We start from the raw sequence: 21,356 nt of genomic DNA on the forward strand, positions 1-21,356 counted from the left end.
TATTTGATAGGACACTTGCGGCACGGCCCCAGGTCCCTGTCAATCTGGACTGTTTGAAGCCCACCTGAAGCATAGTTAGTTGGCTTGTTGTTTTTTTTAGATTAGGCTGTTAGTTTCATTCCAGCATCAGAAATGTGTCGTCTAACTGGTCTAGAGAATGTCAATGTTAACCTTAACTCACTCATCTGTCGGAGATTCAGCATCACAGCTGAAGAGCTATTTACAATTTAAATTGATTGCCAAGTACTTAACATTAATTTACATGCGAAATCCATGACTAAGTAACAAATTACGACTAGTGCCAATCATCTTAGAGAACACAATTCCCCATCTCGCTGCCCATTTTGTATTTAGAGGTTGAGATGACATTTTGGAGTGTATTCTTTCAGAAAACCAAATTCTCTTAGAAAAAGGTTCATGATGATAAAGGCCATGAAGGGGAACACCATTGCTCTAAACCGTTTATGGACTCTCAGATCATTTCTACGTCTTGTTAGGTGGCCAACAAAAGTGCTTAACTGATCTGGTAACAGTGAATTCTAAAAAATGTCTTCCTCTAGAGAGGACCCCATGCAAATAATAGTCACTTTCCATTACAAATTAGCTTTACAGTAAGGCAGAGAGAGCAGAGTTAAATTAAGTGCATACATCTTTGATACTACATTTACCCCTAGAATCTTCTTCATTTTTTCCCCACCTCAAATATTTCACATGCCTAAACAAAATACAAATTTTCAATCTACTCAGCCAGAGTAAAAGGAAACTACAAAGATATATGTTCAAATAAAGGAGAGAAGTTGCAAAATATGTGCGGGACAACTACCCCCTCCCCCGCCCCCGCATAGAGTTTTCTTTCTGTTTTCTTGTCATCAGTTTCTTTTTGGCACTTTCCCCCCATAGAATTGGAAATGTGCTTTCAAACGTTGTGTTTGTTTTAACAACACTGTAGCACAACTAGACAATTGTACTCTTCGTTATACCCTTTATAAGAAAATTTATCTGGGTGAACAAGATCTGCCGACTGTCTCTTTTTGAGACACAGTGATTATAAGGATGGTGTTGAGGATGACTACACCAGGCAGAGATTTATTCCTATTTCTGATGGGGTCACCGGGATGTGTAACCTTCATGCATACCTATCTTTCTGCAACCTCTTCTATAAATATGCCCTGTTTCTGATTCATGCTTATAAATGAGAGTTCAGAACACATTCATGCTGCCAGTCACTGGTTACTCATGCTTGAAATTAAAAATCTTTCAGACCAATGTTGCTGTTATATTTGATGAGGCTTTGCCTATTACTCAAAGTAAGAAAAATAAGGCAGAGAGGATAAGATGTTAACAGATATAATGTGGAAAAGATAGCAAGATGCTTTTGGGTTATTCTGAAAGTAAGTGAAATAGCATCTATCTAATCATATGTTATATTAACATTATTAAATTTAGAAATATGAATTAGACAGAGCTAGTCACTGGATACCATTATGGCACTCATAAAGTAAGTTCTTTTGCAAGAAGTGAATTGTTTGGCAATAGATACAAAGGACCCATGACTCATGTGGGGAAAAGGTTACAAAAGGACAGAAAAAATGGACTTCAAATTACACACATCTCTTTCCAAATGTCATGAAGAAAACATAACTGTGAAACCTAATTGATACCTGAAATAATTGCACCTTAATATTTCTGAGTTTTAAACATTATTCTTCAATTACCATAAGCACTATACTATAGCTCTAACTTCTTATCATAGAGAACTACCACACAAAATTTTAGCATTCGTAATAAATTTCTCTCTCCATCAATACAGCTGAAAAAAACACTTTTTGAGAACAGATTTTAAAATCCCATGGGAAGATTTGAATTAAAAAGCCAAGTTCATTTGCACAATATGAGCCAACATTAACTTGTGTACAATAGTTACTTAGCTCCTATTTTAGCAACTGTAGCACCAATTTAAGATGCTGACAAAGACTCAGATGGCAAAAACAGATCATGCTGCAAAGCAATAAAAATAAGTTTATCCACTTGTGTCAAGTACACAATAGCAAAGTTCTCTTTTCAGAAACAATACTTTTGGTTAGCCAATATATATATAGGCCAACAAAGAATATACATACATATGTGTGTGTGTCTGTGTGTGTGTGTATATTCAACAATACATATTTAAGAGCTACTTTGTACTAAGATTATCCTAGTTACTAATGATATAATGATGAATTTATCAGAGTGGACTGCTGCTCCATGGAGCCTATTATCAAAAAATTTTAAATAAATGCCCATAGATTTAAACAAAATATTAAAAAGGAAAAGATAAATAGAATGTAAAAGTAAATTTGGTTAAAATAATAGGATGTCAATAAAGTCTATTTGATAGAGCATACAAGGAGTTAAATGCCTTCCTAACAGAGCCAAATAAAGTAGCATAAAAAAATCATCATCAAAATGTGTGAATGAATTGCCTTTATGTAAGTTGTTATTTGCACTGAAGGAATCTAAAATGGATTCACATGAAATCACAGGTTATTTGAGACTCATATGAATTCCCTATAATTTACTTATTAATGGCAATTCTTAAAGACATGGAATATTTAGCGGAGAAATATAAAAGACAGAAACTCTGATGGAGGGAATGAGGTATAGAATATCCAGTGTAGTAGGTTTCACAGGAAGGACAAATGGAGAAATAAAAGTTGAGTAGTATTATTCTTAGAAGAAGATTAATATTAATCAGAGATTCAGAAAGCAGTTAAAATCCCTTGCAGAATAAAAATCGATATGTAAGCTAATGAAGAAAAAAAAGGAGCTAAAACTAAATTACCAACAAGAGGATGAAAACGCAGTCATTACAAATATCCCTCAGATGAAAGGATGAGCTATTGTAAATGTTTATGTCAATAATTTGAAAATTTTAAGGAAATGGACAAATTCCTTGAAAAACAAAACTTTTGCAAAATGTACACAATAGAAAAACTGAATAGTCCTATATTTGTTCAAGAATGAGATCTATCATTTGAAACCTTTCAACAAGTAAAATGACCAACCCAGAAAGCATAATTGGTGAGTTTTACCAAATACTTATGGAAGAAATAACACTGGTTTTACACAAACTATTTTAGAGAGTAGAGGAAGAAGGAACACTTCCTAATTTTTTGAACTATCATAATATTTTTACCACACTCTGCTCTTAACATTGTAGAAAAAGGAAATTATAGTTCAATATTCAGAGTGGATATGGCAGCAAAAATCTTAAACCAAATACTAAAAAATTAAATCCAGCAATATATAAAAAGGGTAATCAATTGTGATCAAATAGGGTTTATCCAAGGAATGCAAGATGATTTATTATTTGAAAATCAACCCACATTTAATTTATTTGTATATGGCCCATAACATGAACAGAATGAAGGAGAGAAGTCAATCATTTCAATGAATGCTGAGATAGTACTGAGTAAAATTCAATGCCTCCTCATGATTAAAAAATAGCTAACACAACATTGTAAAGGAACTATACTCCAGTAAAAATTAATTAAACAACAACAACAACAACAAAATCCCCTCAGCATCCAATTAATGGAAGAAAACTTCCTCAATCTGATAAAGATCATTTAGGAGAAACCTAAAGGTAATACTCTTCTTAGTTGTGAAATATTGCATGCTTCTTAACCAATATCAGGAAAAAAGACAAAGGTAGCCATTCTCCATCCATTTGTTTCAGCGTTGTACAGGCATTGTGAACTAGTGCAGTAAGATAGGAGGGGAAATGAAGAGAGGACGAGGAGGAAAAGGAGAACAGGGAAAGGAAGAGAGATATAAAGCATAAAGATTGGAAAGGAAGATGTACAACCCTCTTAACAGTTTGCATGAACATATTCACAGAAAATTCAAAGAAACTGGCAAAGTACTAGAGCTACTTGTTACCAAGTTCTTAGAATATATGACAATATTCCAAAATACATTGTCTGTCTAAAGATTCATAGAAACAATTGGAAAAAATTTTTAATTATAACATTTACACACACATACACACACACACACACATTTCTGAGCTCTGTCTGCTGAAAGGGCCTAGAAGCAATGACACTTCAGCATCAATGAGCTCACCTAGTACCAAGATCTGGGTTTCTAGTACCATTCTCTAATAAAAGGAACTGAGGATCCTTGGAGAAATTGCTGATTCTAGGGCAGGAAATATACAAGATGAGCCTGGAATATCCTATACTGGCAGAATCCAAGGAAGCACACAAAAACCAAAATGATGCAGATATGTCAAAGGGACACAGGAGCCAACAAGATGAGCCAACCCAATGGCCAAAACTAGAACAATTTGTACAACAAAATATATAGCGTAGCATTGAATTACAACCCAAAATACATACTGATATAAATAAATTATTGAACAAATAAATAAATGGAAAGGAATAAATAAATGGAAAGGAATAAATAAATGTCCTTTATCAAAGAATCCCAAATAATGCATAGATATGACCCCCTAAAGGAGGCGGAGCACAACTCTCCCCTACCCTTAAGTGTGGGAATAGTTACAGTGACTTCTTTCCGAAGAATACAGTATGGAGAAGATGAAAAAAAGGGGTAAATTCACAATGGAGTAATCTGACAAACACTTACCTCAACCATGTGATCAAGCTTAACACACTACCCTAACTGATAATGCATGGCTTTAATATGACGTGATGAGAATGGCACTTTACCTCTCTGGTCCTCCTTCAAAAATCTCATGGTCCCAGTCTAGTCAAATAAAAATCTTCAACTGAGAGACATTCTACAAAATACCTGATCAGTACTCAAAATTGTTAAGGCATCACAAACAAGGAAAGTGTAAGTGAGACATGACATATAAATACCATGTATGAGCCTAGATAGATTCTGAGACAGAAAAAAGACATTAGTAATTACGAAGGAAATCTTAAAAATGTAGAGACTTTAGTTCATAATACTGTATCAAGTATTTGTTCATTAGTTGTGACAAACGCATCATACTAATGTGAGATGTTAATAATAGGGGAAATTGGGCAGGAGGTTATAAGGGAACACTCTGTACTACCTTTGCAAGCTTTTTGTGGATCTAAAACTATTGTAGTGGGACTTCCCTGGTGGCGCAGTGGTTAAGAATTTGCCTGCCAATACGGGGGACACGGGTTCGAGCCCTGGTCCAGGAAGATCCCACATGCCACGGAGCAACTAAGCCCGTGAGCCACAACTACTGAAGCCCGCGTGCGTGGAGCCCATGCACCACAACAAGAAAAACCACTGCAACGAGAGGCCCAAGCACCACAACGAAGAGTAGCCCCCGCTCGCTGCAACTAGAGAAAGCCCGCGCCTAGCAACAAAGACCCAATGCAGCCAAAAATAAATAAATAAATTTATAAAATTAAAAAATATATATATTGTAGAATAAAAATTATTTTAAAAATTTAAAAATATAACATTCATAACCATACATCAATACTTAGAAATAAATTTAACAAAATATATGACAACTTCTAAAATATGTAGGTGAAAGGACCTGTGGAAGACAAATCATTACAATATGTTCATGGATTAGAAGACTTAATACCTGTTTCTGGTTTTTTTTGTATTTAATGATTTCCATGTTCTGCAGACAGTGTGGTGAGTGGGAACTTTAAAATCTGATAAAGGATATCTACACCAAACTCAAGCAAATACCATGTTTATTTTAGAAATACTTCCTTTAAAGTCAGGAACAAAATAAATTTCATTCAGCACTGTTTTTGCTAAAACAGCAAGACAAGAAAAAGATACAAAGCTTATAAAGACTGAAAGGAAGGAATTAACATGCTAATATTCCTAGACAATATGATTGCAGGAAGGAGCTGTAAAGTATTAGGCCTGAAGTGAGAGTATGTATATTAGGGCAATGTGAAAACAATCATGTTCTTATATGTCATCAATGAAGAGTTAGAAAATATCACTAAAATGTTGTAATTTTTAAAATATATTTTAAAAATAAGATGGAAATTGTCAAATTTAACAGATATGTAAGAAATTTTTGAAAAGTTTTATGCCTTTGTTGAAAGATATTAAATAATACTTAAGTAAAGGGCGAGATATATTGTATTCATGGATGGGAAGACTCAATATTTTAAGATGATAATTCTTTCAACACTGCATATTCAAGTTTATTTTGTGGAATTGACAAGATTCTAAAATTTATATGAAGAAGCAAACTTTGAAGAATAGTTAAGAATACTTTGAAAGAAAATAAAGTGTGTGTTTGGGAAGTATTAAATATCAAGTCCAATTTAAACCTATATTAAATTTTAAAATGTGTCATTGGTACAGGCATAGACAAATTGATCACTGGCACAGAACTGAGAACATTGAAATAGACTCATTCAATTTAGGAATATATATGTCAGAGGTATAATTACAAATTATTGAAAATAATTATTCAAGTGTGAAACAAATAAAAATTAATGCCTCCTGCACATCATACAAACATACAGAACTACACAAAATTCCAGGTTAAATAAAACCTAGATAGGAAAAGCAAAAAAATTTTAGGAGAAAATATAAGAAAATGTCTTTATGAACTTAGGTGAAAGAAGGATTTGCTAAGACAAAGAAGCACAAACCAGTAAGTAAAACAAGGTTAGATTTTGTAAATGAAAATTAAAATTATTTATACATTCCAAGACACCATAAACACATTGAAAAGAGCAGAATGGGTATTTAAAATGCATGCAACTGACAAAGTATTCACCTTCAGAATAATACATGTATGTGTGTGTGTGGGGGGGGGGAGGGTTATTTTGTGTGTGTATAATAAAAGCAAACAAATATAAATGGGGAAGCAACACACAGAGGCGTTTCGCACAAAGGACACCAGAGTGGCTAAAAATCATTCAAGAAAAATGCATAACTTCACTATTAATCAAGGAAGTACATGATAAGAAGCAATTAAAACCCAAGTGGGTAAATACTAGCTGTGGGAGATGTAAAACTGGAAATCTCATAAAATTGCTAGTAGGTGTTTAAAGACAGACTGGCCACTTTGGAAAGCAACTTAGTAATATCTGAACCAAATAATTTTACTCCTGAGAATATAACTTTGTGCCAAATAATTCCACTCCTGGGTATATACCCTATAGAATATCTTGCATATGTATATTGGAAGATAATGTGCGACAATTTTCAATGCAGAGGTTTTTGTGGTAGCAAAGACATTAGAAATAATCAAAATGTCCAACAAATGTAGAATTAATAAATACATTATGGAATATTTACTCAAATGAAAATGAATATAATAGTATAAGCCTATAAGCATGGATTACCTCAAAAATATACATTTGAACCAAATAATCATGTTATATGTAAATACAACAGTGTGGTAATTCTGTTTATATTTCATTCAGGCAGAATGAAATTTTATGTCTTACTATCAAATTCAGGAACAAAGCTTCCTTTGGAAGGTAGAGAAATGTGCTTTGGGCAAGAGTTCATGGTCAACTTCAATTTATTTGTAATGTTTAATTTCTTAACATGGCGACAGGTGCATGAGTGTTACTTATTACCTATGCAAAAAGTGCATAACTTTATTTGATAAAAAAAAAGCTATATTTGATTTAAAAATACACTTACAAAAAAAGAATGTGTAGGAGTTTAAAGACTCCGTTAAGAATATGTGAAGGAACACTATCAATTTTTTATGCTATATTAGCTTAGATTTCTCTGGAGAATCTAACGACCCAGTGATTCAAAGAAACATTTACATGTGCATGATTACTGTTGCAACTAAATGTGAACCTTTAATTTCTGTGGAAAATGCAAGAACTGTACGGCTTGACCATTCTGTGAGATCACAGCACACGTTCAGACACTCTCATCCAGCCCCACCATACATTTTTGTATACAGGCATCTGAAAAAGCATTATACCAAAACACCTCACCGTATTTTTTTAACATCTTTATTGGAGTATAATTGCTTTACAATGGTGTGTTAGTTTCTGCTTTATAACAAAGTGAATCAGCTATACATATACATATAACACCATATTTCTTCCCTCTTCCATCTCCCTCCCACCCTCCCTATCCCACCCCTCTAGGTGATCACAAAGCACCGAGCTGATCTCCCTGTGCTATGTGGCTGCTTCCCACTAGCTATCTATTTTACATTTGGTAGTGTATATATGTCCATGCCACTCTCTCACTTCGTCCCAGCTTACCCTTCCCCCTCCCCATGTCAAGTCCATTCTCTACGTCTGTGTCTTTATTCCTGTCCTGCCCCTAGGTTCTTCAGAACCTTTTTTTTTTTTTTAGATTCCATATATATGTGTTAACATACAGTATTTGTTTTTCTATTTCTGACTTACTTCACTCTGTATGATAGTCTCTAGGTCCATCCACCTCACTACAAATAACTCAATTTTGTTTCCTTTTATGGCTGAGTAATATTCCATTGTATATATGTGCCACATCTTCTTTATCCATTCATCTGTCCATGGACACTTAGGTTGCTTCCATGTCCTGGCTATTGTAAATAGAGCTGCAATGAACATTTTGGTACATGACTCTTTTTGAATTATGGTTTTCTCAGGGTATATGCCCAGTAGCGGGATTGCTGGGTCATATGGTAGTTCTATTTTTAGTTTTTTAAGGAACCTCCATACTGTTCTCCATAGTGGCTGTATCAATTTACATTCCCACAAACAGTGCAAGAGGGTTCCCTTTTCTTCAGACCAGTGTGAGGTGATACCTCATTGCAGTTTTGATTTGCATTTCTCTAATGATTAGTGATGTTGAGCATCCTTTCATGTATTTGTTGGCAATCTGTATATCTTCTTTGGAGAAATGTCTATTTAGGTCTTCTGCCCAGTTTTGGATTGGGTTGTTTGTTTTTTTGATATTGAGCTACATGAGCTGCATGTAAATTTTGGAGATTAATCCTTTGTCAGTTGCTTCGTTTGCAAATATTTTCTCCCATTCTGAGAGTTGTCTTTTCATCTTGTTTATGCTTTCCTTTGCTGTGCAAAAGCTTTTAAGTTTCACTAGGTCCCATTTGTTTATGTTTGTTTTTATTTCCATTTATCTAGGAAGTGGGTCAAAAAGGATCTTGCTGTAATTTATGTCATAGAGTGTTCTGCCTATGTTTTCCTTTAAGAGTTTTATAGTGTCTGGCCTTACATTTAGGTCTTTAATCCATTTCGAGTTTATTTTTGTGTATGGTGTTAGGGAGTGTTCTAATTTCATTCTTTTACATGTAGCTGTCCAGTTTTCCCAGCACCACTTATTGAAGAGGCTGTCTTTTCTCCATTGTATATTCTTGCCTCCTTTATCAAAAATAAGGTGACCATACGTGTGTGGGTTTATCTCTGGGCTTTCTATCTTGTTCCATTGATGTTTTTGCTTTTGTGCCAGTAGCATACTGTCTTGATTACTGTAGCTTTGTAGTATAGTTTGAAGTCAGGGAGCCTGATTCTTCCAGCTCCATTTTTCTTTCTCAAGATTGCTTTGGCTATTCAGGGTCTTTTGTGTTTCCAACAAATTGTGAAATTTTTTGTTCTAGTTCTGTGAAAAATGCCATTGGTACTTCGATAGGGATTGCACTGAATCTGTAGATTGCTTTGAGTAGTATAATCATTTTCACAATGTTGATTCTTCCAATCCAAGAACATGGTATATCTCTCCATCTGTTTGTATCACCTTTAATTTCTTTCATCAGTGTCTTATAGTTTTCTGCATACAGGGCTTTTGTCTCCATAGGTAGGTTTATTCCTAGGTATTTTATTCTTTTTGTTGCAATGGTAAATGGGAGTGTTTCCTTAATTTCTCTTTCAGATTTTTCATCATTAGTGTGTAGGAATGCAAGAGATTTCTGTGCATTAATTTTGTATCCTGTTACTTTACCAAATTCATTGATGAGCTCTAGTAGTTTTCTGGTAGCATCTTTAGGATTCTCTATGTATAGTATCATGTCATCTGCAAACAGTGACAGTTTTCCTTCTCCTTTTCCAATTTGGATTCCTTTTATTTCTTTTTCTTCTCTGATTGCTGTGGCTAAAACTTCCAAAACTATGTTGAATAATAGTGGTGAGCGTGCGCAACCTTGTCTTGTTCCTGATCTTAGAGGAAATGGTTTCAGTTTTTCACCATTGAGAATGATGTTGGCTGTGGGTTTGTCATATATGGCCTTCATTATGTTGAGGTAAGTTCCCTCTATGCCTATTTTCTGGAGGGCTTTTATCATAAATGGGTGTTGAATTTTGTCAAAAGCTTCTTCAGCATCTATTGAGATGATCATATGGTTTTTCTCCTTCAACTGGTTAATATGGTGTATCACATTGATTAATTTGTGTATATTGAAGAATCCTTGCATTCCTGAGATAAACCCCACTTGATCATGGTGTATGATCCTATTAATGTGCTGCTGGATTCTGTTTGCTAGTATTTCGCTGAGGATTTTTGCATCTCTGTTCATCAGTGATATTGGGCTGTAGTTTTCTTTTTTTGTGACACCTTTGTCTGGTTTTGGTATCAGGGTGATGGTGGCCTCGTAGAATGAGTTTCGGAGTGTTCCTCCCTCTGCTATATTTTGGAAGAGTTTGAGAAGGATGGGTGTTAGCTCTTCTCTAACTGTTTGATAGAATTAGCCTGTGAAGCCATCTGGTCCTGGGCTTTGTTTGTTGGAAGATTTTTAATCACAGTTTCAATTTCAGTGCTTGTGACTGGTCTGTTTATATTTTCTATTTCTTCCTGGTTCAGTCTAGGAATGTTGTGCTTTTCTAAGAAATTGTCCATTTCTTCCAGGTTGTCCGTTTTATTGTCATAGAGTTGCTTGTAGCAATCTCTCATGATCCTTTGTATTTCTGCAGTGTCAGTTGTTACTTCTTTTTCATTTCTAATTCTATTGATTTGAGTCTTCTCCCTTTTTTCCTTTATGAGTCTAGCTAATGGTTTATCAATTTTGTTTATCTTCTCAAAGAATCAGCTTTTAGTTTTATTGATCTCTGTTATTGTTCCTTCATTTGTTTTTCATTTATTTCTGATCTGATCTTTATGATTTCTTTCCTTCTGCTAACTCTGGGGGTTTTTTGTTCTTCTTTTGCTTTAGGTGTAAGGTTAGGTTGTTTATTTGAGAAGTTTCTTGTTTCTTGAGGTAGGATTGTATTGCTATAAACTTTCCTCTTAGAACTGCTTTTGCTGCATCCCATAGGTTTTGGGTCGTGTGTTTTCACTGTCATTTGTTTCTAGGTATTTTTTAATTTCCTCTTTGATTTCTTCAGTGATCTCTTGGTTATTAAGTAGTGTATTGTCTAGCCTCCATGTGTTTGTATTTTTTACAGATTTTTTTCCTGTAATTGATATCTAGTCTCATAGCATTGTGGTCAGAAAAGATACTTGATATGAATTCAATTTTCTTAAATTTATCAAGGTTTGATTTGTGACCCAAGATATGATGTATCCTGGAGAATGTTCCATGAGCACTTGAGAAGAAAGTGTTTTCTGTTGTTTTTGGATGGAATGTCCCATAAATATCAATTAATTCCACCTTTTTAATGTATTGTTTAAAGCTTGTGTTTCCTTATTTATTTTCATTTTGGATGATCTGTCCATTGGTGAAAGTGGGGTGTTAAAGTCCTCTACTATGATTGTGTTACTGTCGATTTCCCCTTTTATGGCTGTCCACATTTGCCTTATGTATTGAGGTGCTCCTATGTTGGGTGCATAAATATTTACAATTGTTATATCTTCTTCTTGGATTGATCCCTTTGATCATTATGTTTTGTCTTTCTTTGTCTCTTGTAATAGTCTTTATTTTAAAGTCTATTTTGTCTGATATGAGAATTGCTACTCCAGCTTTCTTTTGAAATCAAAAGAAATATTCCATTCCAAATATTCCATTTGCATGGAATATCTTTTTCCATCCCCTCATTTTCAGTCTGTATATGTCCCTAGGTCTGAAGTGGGTCTCTTGTAGACAGCATATATATGGGTCTTGTTTTTGTATCCATTCAGCCAGTCTATCTTTTGGTGGGAGCATTTAATCCATTTACATTTAAGGTAGCTATCGATATGTAGGTTCCTATTACCATTTTCTTAATGGTTTTGGGTTTGTTATTGTAGGTCTTTTCCTTCTCTTGTTTCCTGTCTAGAGAAGTTCCTTTAGCATTTGTTGCAAAGCTGGGTTGGTGGTGTTGAATTCTCTTAACTTTTGCTTGTATGTAAAGGTTTTAATTTCTCCATCGAATATGAATGAGATACTTGCTGGGCAGAATAATCTCAGTTGTAGGCTTTTTCCTTTTATTACGTTAAATGTGCCCTGCCACTCCCTTCTGGCTTGCAGAGTTTCTGCTGAAAGATCAGCTGTTAACCTCATGGGGATTCCCTTGTATGTGACTTGTTGCTTTTCCCTTGCTGCTTTTAATATTTTTTCTTTGTATTTAATTTTTGATAGTTTGATTAATATGTGTCTTGGCATGTTTCTTCTTGGATTTATCCTGTATGGGACTCTCTGTGCTTCCTGGACTTGATTGACTATTTCCTTTCCCACATTAGGGAAGTTTACAACTATAATCTCTTCAAATATTTTCTCAGTCCCTTTCTTTTTCTCTTCTGCTCCTGAGACCCCTATAATTCCAATGTTGGTACATTTAATGTTGTCCCAGAGGTCTCTGAGACTGTCCTCAATTCTTTTCATTCTTTTTTCTTTATTCTGATCTGCAGTAGTTATTTCCACTATTTTATCTTCCAGGTCAATTATCCGTTCTTCTGCCTCAGTTATTCTGCTATTGATTCCTTCTAGAGAATTTTTAATTTCATTTATTATGTTGTTCATCATTGTTTGTTTGCTCTTTAGTTCTTCTAGGTCCTTGTGAATCATTTCTTGTATTTTCTCCATTCTATTTCCATGATTTTGGATCATCTTTGCTATCATTACCATGAATTCTTTTTCAGGTAGACTGCCTATTTCCTCTTCATTTGTTTGGTCTGGTGGGCTTTTACCTTGCTCCTTCATCTGCTGTCTTCTCTGTCTTCTCATTTTGCTTAACTTACTGTGTTTGGGATCTCCTTTCACAGGCTGCAGGTTCGTAGTTCCCATTGTTTTTGGTGTCTGCCCCCAGTGGCTAAGGTTGGTTAAGTGGGTTGTGTAGGCTTCCAGGTGGAGGGGACTGGTGCCTGTGTTCTGGTGGATGAGGCTGGATCTTGTCTTTCTGGTGAGCAGGACCACATCTGGTGGTGTGTTTTGGGGTGTCTGTGACCTTATTATGATTTTAGGCAGTCTCTCTGCTAATGGGTGGGGTTGTGGTCCTGTCTTGCTAGTTGTTTGGCATAGGGTGTTCAGCACTGTAGTTTGCTGGTCATTGAGTGGAGCTGGATCTTGGCGTTGAGATGGAGATCTCTGGGAGAACTTTCGCCATTTGATATTACGTGGAGCTGGAGGTCTCTGGTGGACCAATGTCCTGAACTCGGCTCTCCCACCTCATAGGCACAGGCCTGACACCCGGCTGGAGCACCAAGACACTGTCTGCCACATGGCTCAGAAGAAAAGGGAGAAAGAAAGAAAGAAAGAAAGAAAAGAAAGAAAGAAAGAAAGAAAGAAAGAAAGAAAGAAAGAAAGAAAGAAAGAAAGAAAGAAAGAGAAAGAAAGAAAGAAAGAAAGAAAGAGAAAGAAAGAAAGAAAGAAAGGAAGGAAGGAAGAAAGAATGAAAGAAAGAAAGAAAGAAAGAAAGGAAGGAAGAGGGAAAAGAAAGTTATTAAAATAAAAAATTAAAAAATATTAAAAATTAAAAAACTAAAAAGTAATAAAAAAGAAAGAAGAAAGCAACCAAACCAAAAAACAAATCCACCAATGATAACCAGTGCTAAAAACTATACTAAAAAAAAAAAAACGGACAGACAGAACCCTACAGCAAATGGTAAAAGCAAAGCTATACAAACAAAATCACACAAAGAAGCATACACATACACACTCAGAAAAAGAGAAAAAGGAAAAAAAAATATATCTATATATTTTAAAAAAAGGAAGAGCAACCAAATCAATAAACAAATCTACCAATGATAATAAACTCTAAATATGAAACCGAGGTAAATGTAAAACCAAAAATAAATTAGATGCAGAAAGCAAACCCCACGTCTACAGTTGCTCCCAAAGTCCACTGCCTCAATTTTGGAATGATTTGTTGTCTATTCATGTATTCCAGAGATGCAGTGTTCATCAAGTTGATTGTGGGGATTTAATCCACTGCTCCTGAGGCTGCTGGGAGAGATTTCCCTTTCTCTTCTTTGTTCGCACAGCTCCTGGGGTTCAGCTTTGGATTTGGCCCTGCCTCTGTGTGTAGGTTGCCTGAGGGCATCTGTTTCTCCCCCCCCCCAGACAGGATGGGGTTAAAGTAGCAGTTGATTCGGGGGCTCTGGCTCACTCAGGCCGGGGGGGAGGGAGGGGCATGGAATGCGGGGCAAGTCTGCAGCGGCAGAGGCCGGCGTGACGTTGCACCAGCCTGAGGCGCACCGTGTGTTCTCCCAGGGAAGTTGTCCCTGGATCACGGGACCCTGGCAGTGGTGGGCTGCACAGGCTCTGGGAGGGGAGGTATGGATAGTGACCTGTGCTTGCACACAGGCTTCTTGGTGGCTGCAGTAGCAGCCTTAGCGTTTCATGCCCGTCTCTGGGGTCCGCACTGATAGCCGTGGCTCAGACCCGTCTCTGGAGCTCATTTAGGCAATGCTCTGAATCCCCTCTCCTCGCGCACCCCAAAACAATTGTCTCTTGCCTCTTAGGCAGGTCCAGACTTTTTCCCGGACTCCCTCCCGCCTCGCCGTGGCGTGCTAGCCCCTTCAGGCTGTGTTCACGCCGCCAACCCCAGTCTTCTCCCTGGGATCCGACCGAAGCCGGAGCCTCAGCTCCCAGCCCCCGCCCACCCCAGCGGGTGAGCAGACAAGCCTCTCGGGCTGGTGAGTGCTGCTCGGCACCGATCCTCTGTGCGGGAATCTCTCCCCTTTGCCCTCTGCACCCCTGTTGCTGCGCTCTCCTCCATGGCTCCAAAGCTTCCCCCCCGTCACCCCCCCGTCTCCACCAGTGAAGGGGCTTCCTAGTGTGTGGAAACTTCTCCTCCTTCACAGTTCTCTCCCAGAGATGCAGGTCCTGTTTCTATTCCTTTGTCTCTGTTTTTTCTTTTTTCTTTTGCCCTGCCCAGGTACGTGAGGAGTTTCTTGCCTTTTGGGAAGTCTGAGGTCTTCTGCCAGCGTTCAGTAGGTGTTCTGTAGGAGTTGTTCCACATGTAGATGTATTTCTGATGTATTTGTGGGGAGGAAGGTGATCTCCATGTCTTACTCCTCCGCCATCTTGAAGGTCTCTCCCTACCTTTTGTGTTTTTATTTTGTAAAAGTAATTTATTCTATGGGCTCTGTGAAAAGTCATGGTTCATTGAGTAAATATTGACTTAAGGCACACAGCAGAGCAATTCTCTCTCCAGCATATGTGTGACAAGATGGAGAGCCATCTGTTTGCTGAAGATAGGACGTTACGACAATATATCCACTTTGAAATACTTCTCTGTATACACACCCTAACTGCCACATAGGTATATATGAATTTTTTTTAAAAAGTCCAACTTACAAATGGTGTCACTGCAGAATATAATCCTTATCCACAACTCACCACAGGTTTGCAGGAGTACGATTACTAAGAGTCACTTAATGTGGAGATATTAAGCTTCACCTCATTGTAACAATAAAAAAAATTATGTTCCTTTTGTCACCACCATTTTAAAAGACAGGACAGACGCACCTCTCTCACCAAGGCCATGTTGCAAAATGGAAGAGTGACTGATGCTGGTAAACCAGTTTTCATTTTTAATTTAATCTTTTTAAGAACTGTGGTTTCCAACAGTTGTTGAATCATTATCTGCTGAGAAGAATGTGAACTTGGGGTAATGGAGGCTGAACAAATCCTTAGAGAACCCCATTATATATAATGACGTATGATTCAAATGTGAGGGAAATAGGGAAGTTTAACATTTCCACAACATACATAAAAAATTTTTGATGACTATATGTCAAGAATAATAAAATTGTACTCAAGTGAGAATGGTTGGCACTACATTAAGTTAATTAGATAAACACTGGGAAAGGATGAGTTTAACAGTTAAAAAGAAATTTGAGCTTAAGCTATTGGGGAAAAAATGCACATAAATATTAAGAAAGACAAAGTTGGTGCAAGAAGAAGATGCAAAATATGTTAAAGATTCAAATTAACTTAATTTTCAAAAAATGGCTAAAGTAGAATGTCTACTAGAGATATTTTCTCAAGAACAACTAATTACCTCAAATGGGACTAAAGCTTATTTTAAAATGGGGAGAGATACAATAGGTTAGAAACTAGACCAGTAGAGGAAGCATAATATAGTTGGTCAACGAAGACACTGAGCATGGTTAAGATATCTGTTAAGCAAAGATATAAAGATTGGGAGAATTATTCACTTTTATTTTAGATATGAATTCTCAGATGCAAAGATATCCATTAATGATTACAAGTAATTTGAAATTCCATCCTCTCAATTTAATACACTGTTTCAGTTGAATCCAGTTATTTGTATTGTAAGAACAAAAGTACAGTATATTCGTATAAAAAATGTGAATGTTAAAAAAATAAATGAAAGATTTTGTAAAAATAAATTAACTTAATACTATGGCAAGTAAAACAATGGGATAAAGTTTAGTTGCAGAGCTGTGATGGTGGAAACTATGAATAAAATACATCAGAGTAATCAAATGGTAGCAAAATATTTTGATTCTTAAGATAAAAAAAAAAAGTTCTAATTTTCTCTATGCCTATGTAGATGGACACCATATTACACCTATTCTATCTGATACCAGTACAATTTTTTACAAATATTGAATCTGATTATGTGAACAGAAATAATGTCACATGTTTATGAGTTTGGACAGTTATAAAGAAAGATATCAAGGTGGACTTAGTTAATTTTATAATACTTTACCTCTGGGGTGTTTGATTAATGTTCATTGATGCTGCTTGTGACTCTGAAGAAGAAAGTGATAGATGCTAAAAATGATTTCAAAAGGATACATTATGATGGAAGATGAAGGAATGGAAAGGATTTCTATGCTGGAGAAGGGAAATAAAACTGAATGAGGGTCCCTGGGAGGGTGTATTTGCAATATTCTGCAAGCTTTTGGCATAATATTATTCTGCAAAGGAAGTCTGTCTAAAATTATTAAAGGTAAGAAATTTAGCAGGTGTAGTCATCATCCTATGGAGTGTGTGTTATAAGCACTTAGTGGTAGTCTGATGAACTATGTCATAAAAAGCAGCGGCCTTCAGGAACATGACAATCTTTGAGGTTTTAATGAGGAAATCCCACCAAGTCTTCTCTTTTTTCCAAATCCCTTCCTCCACCCCACAAAGACAAGTCAGGCTAGAAACCTTTCCAACTATTGCTGTTGAAACTGTTTCACAGAAGTGATCTTGCAAAAGAGAAAGTATAAGCATATGTCCAGGTTTTCAGTGTTACAACAGTGTTCAGTGTTATCAACAGTGATACAGTGTTGTATAGTAGCAGTTAAAATGAGGACGTTGTCAGGACTAGAAATATAATTTGGGAGGTCTAGGTAGAAAAAAATCCAGTAGAGATTCCTTTGTCTATAAATATGATTTGAATTGGGTCTGTATAAATACAGGGAATAAATCAGAACCAGAATAAATAAATAAAAGTCATATGAGGGTCCTAAAAAAAAAAAGAATCAGGACCAGATATTCAACCAGAATCCAGAATGTGTCAACTTCTGAAACAGGATTATAGTGACTTCAGGGTCAAAACTGCACCAGAACCACACTGTGCTTACGCTAGCAAATCATGTCATTTTCTCTGTGTTTACACACAGGTACACACATTACTGTTAATTTATATACTGCAGTGAAGATAATTCTATATAATGCCCCCAAAATGAGTTCAGTTCTTCTCCACTGAGGCTTTTATTGTAATTATAATATATTGAGTTTGAATAGAACCACAGAGATGCTGCTAAATGACTAAATATTGCATACGTGAGGAAAACAGCATTTTAAAAAAGTGGTGCCTGAATAAAGTCTCTTCCTGTTGAGAAAGATCCTCTGTACACACACACACACACACACACACACAAATCTACACAGCGTCCCACATAATAATTTACATATTAGATTTTTCCTTAGAAAATTAGTTATCAAGTCATTCTGATATATGTAAAATAAGAATAATTCTCTTACTTAGTAATGGCTTTAGAAGCTAATAAATCCTTAAGCTTTTCATATCCTATTTTAGCTAAAATCAACTTTGAAAATTAATGCACATTATACTTGCTAAATTTAGGAATGGAGTATAATTCTAGGTAATTTAAGAACCACAATAATACTTTCAATTTTTAAAAAAAGTTCCTAAAAATAATAAAAAATAAAATTAATTGATTAATTAATTAAAAGTTCCAGCTAGACAATCTTACAGATATTCAGTGGTTCATGTGTCTATTTTATTTTAGCTAAAATGTACAATGAAAACTATAAGGCAAAGAAAAGATACAACATGATCTTTAGAGAAAGTTATAAAATTCAAAACAGAATACATTTGGTTTGGAAATGATAATATTTTAGCTTTAATAACTTGATTATGTAAAATGTTCTCAATTACACAGTGACGAAGTCTCAGTTCAGTGAGTTTAGTTAAATTAAAGCATATACCACAATTTGCAAAATATTTATGGTATTTGATCAAATATTATATTCATTTGGAAAGGTAATCAGAATACTTAACGTTATAAACACATTTATAAGTATACAAAATAATTAAACGTGACATTATTTACTCCTATGCTTATGTCTGCTTATTAAAGAACATTGACAATAAATAAATAATTCATAAGGTAAAGTTTTAGTTTTAATTTGAGATCTATTATTTAGTTACTGAAATAGGAAAAATCAATCTTGTTTTCACTTACCATCTCTAAATGAAACATTGCCTGCAGTTGATTGTAATTTAATTATACTATTAATTTTATCTTTTAAAATCTCACTATACGAATTTTGGCTTTCAATTACATAACACCAGCAGAAAAATTGCCATGAACATGATTACAAATTACCCCAGTGTGAAATTCATTACAAAGTCAACATGCCTACCTACCATGGTTGTCTCGGCGATCGAACCAAAGCTGTTTATGAATATGTTGCATGTGACATTAACTGGAGAGCCTGAAAAAGAGATTAAAAAAGAAAGGCTGTTTAGATACTGATATAAAATATTTTCAAGTAGCTCCATGCCTCTAATTTGCAGTTTAAAAAAAAAAGGATTCAAAGCATTTCATTATCTGGCTACAAGCTTTGTCATTAGACTTGATAGCTATACAAGTAAAAAACACTGAAATATTGTGTGGTAGGGGTTAAAATAACTCAGTTAATCTCTGCCTAAGCTAGTCAGATAAAATCACACACAAAAGCTGATATCTAAGCCTAACTTATTTTGTTTGTTTTTACATGAACATAATTCACTTAATTTTACAAGGTTTGCTACAAAAAAAGACAGCAGCCCCTTCCCCTATACCCCCATTTAATCCCTCCCTGGAGATGATCATTTTAACTCATTTAAACAACTCTTTGGGTGTTTACCTCGATTTCTCTGAACAATAAGTTTATTTTACTCCTTTAGATGTTTTCATTTTAGACATATGTTCTGACGGCCACAGCAGAAGGTAAGGATTTCACTTTCTTTCACACCTTATTCCCACCCCTGCTACCTTACACCTTTTTTCTGTCCTCCCATTACCCAAATACGGCTACATTGTCACTGTTGTTAGATCACTATTCACTTTTTACTTTATTATGACAAGGTAAATGTTACCTCTAACTAACCATATAATATACTATGATCACTCTTTCCTGCAGAACATGTTCCTGAGGTCGATGATTGTTTTATATATTTCACATAGTTTCCTCCATATGTATCATTAACTTATGCACAAGTTCTGAAATGTCTAACTTGTGTTTCCGTATCAGACTCATCAGATACTCTATTAACTTTCTCTTCCATCAGGCTTACTCCATTCTAGATTTGTTGTCCTGGAGCACAGCAGTCATCTTATGCTTTCCCATAACCCTCCTACTGGAGATGCTCATCCTTCTCCTTTGTGGGACCTCTTTTCGTGGTCCCCATTCCTTCTTTCTTGGCCCATTTCTTCATTTTAGTTGAACATGTCCTTTAGTAATTTTTTGAGAAATGGTGCATAAGGATGTGAAGCTTTTCAGAACTTGCTTGTTTACAAATCTTCTTTTTTATGCCCTCACACTTAATTAACACCTAGATTTGGTACCAAATTTTAGGCTGGAAATTGTTTTTTCTTCTGAATTTTAAAGACATTTCTTCATTAGCTTCTATTTTCTAGTATTGCTGTTGAAAGGTCCAAAGCCATTCTGATTCTTGATCCTTTGTCAAGATAAAAGGAATGTTCTCTTTGTACCAATATTTTCATTCTTAAAAAAAAACGGCTTCATTAGTTAAAATAGCTTATCACTCAAGGTTTTAATTTACATTTACTTAATTACTGGTGCACAAGTTTCATCTTTGTTTTTCTACTCATTTTCTCATAGCATTTATCTTGCCAGAATGAGGTACAGAAAAAACAAAAACAAAAAAATTATTTAAAAATAAAGTCTATCTATAGGCCTATGAATTCTATGTACATTGAAATCATCTGGTGATCTTTAAAAAAGATTGATACATGATTCTTATTTTCTAATTTAGTTGGTATGACATGCAACCAAGGCACTGGTATTTTTAAAAGCTCCCTACATAATTCAGATGTGCAACATAAGAAATTCCAGAGTAGGAAACAGCTGTGGCCATTATACCATAGGACTAAAGTGAATTGGGGTTTTATTAGAGATGGAGAAAATGAGAGACAGGAGTCAGGACTTAGAACATTAAAAATGCAAAGCTATTCATTTTAATAAGAGAGTTGACTATTATAAATTTGGTCAGCCTGCTAACAAAACACGGTGGATGTTATGTACTTAGAAAGAGCCCAAATTCTATTGTGTCGAGATGCCTAGAACATAACATTCAAACAGATATAGAGGCTACATTGTTTGAAATATAAAGGATGGACATTTAAGAAAACCTCATAAAAGTTCTGAATCCTGGAGGTGCTATAATTAGTTATTACTAGTAGAAAGGGTTTCTTTTTTAACTTTAAAAAACTTTTTTTTCAAAATGTTATTTCTAAATATTAACAATTTTTTTAAAATGTGTAGGATGATAGAAATGTCTCGTCACCAGGTTAAGAGAAGAGAAAGCACAGATATTGTACTCCACGATTATTTTATCCCACCA

General features: G+C 35.3%; 1 protein-coding gene across 2 annotated transcripts in view; it reads right to left on the reverse strand.

The window, feature by feature from the left end:
- GLRA3 (glycine receptor alpha 3) overlaps positions 1-21,356 on the reverse strand; it is a 192,761-nt gene that overhangs the window by 120,176 nt on the left and 51,229 nt on the right. For both annotated transcript variants that reach the window (XM_007192677.2, XM_028169206.1), the window contains exon 3: positions 19,155-19,222. In XM_007192677.2, the coding sequence (XP_007192739.2) occupies positions 19,155-19,222 (68 nt within the window). The remainder of the gene's footprint in view (positions 1-19,154; positions 19,223-21,356) is intronic.

Source organism: Balaenoptera acutorostrata, chromosome 6 (assembly GCF_949987535.1).
Source record: "Balaenoptera acutorostrata chromosome 6, mBalAcu1.1, whole genome shotgun sequence".
NCBI classification, from domain to species: Eukaryota; Metazoa; Chordata; class Mammalia; order Artiodactyla; family Balaenopteridae; genus Balaenoptera; species Balaenoptera acutorostrata.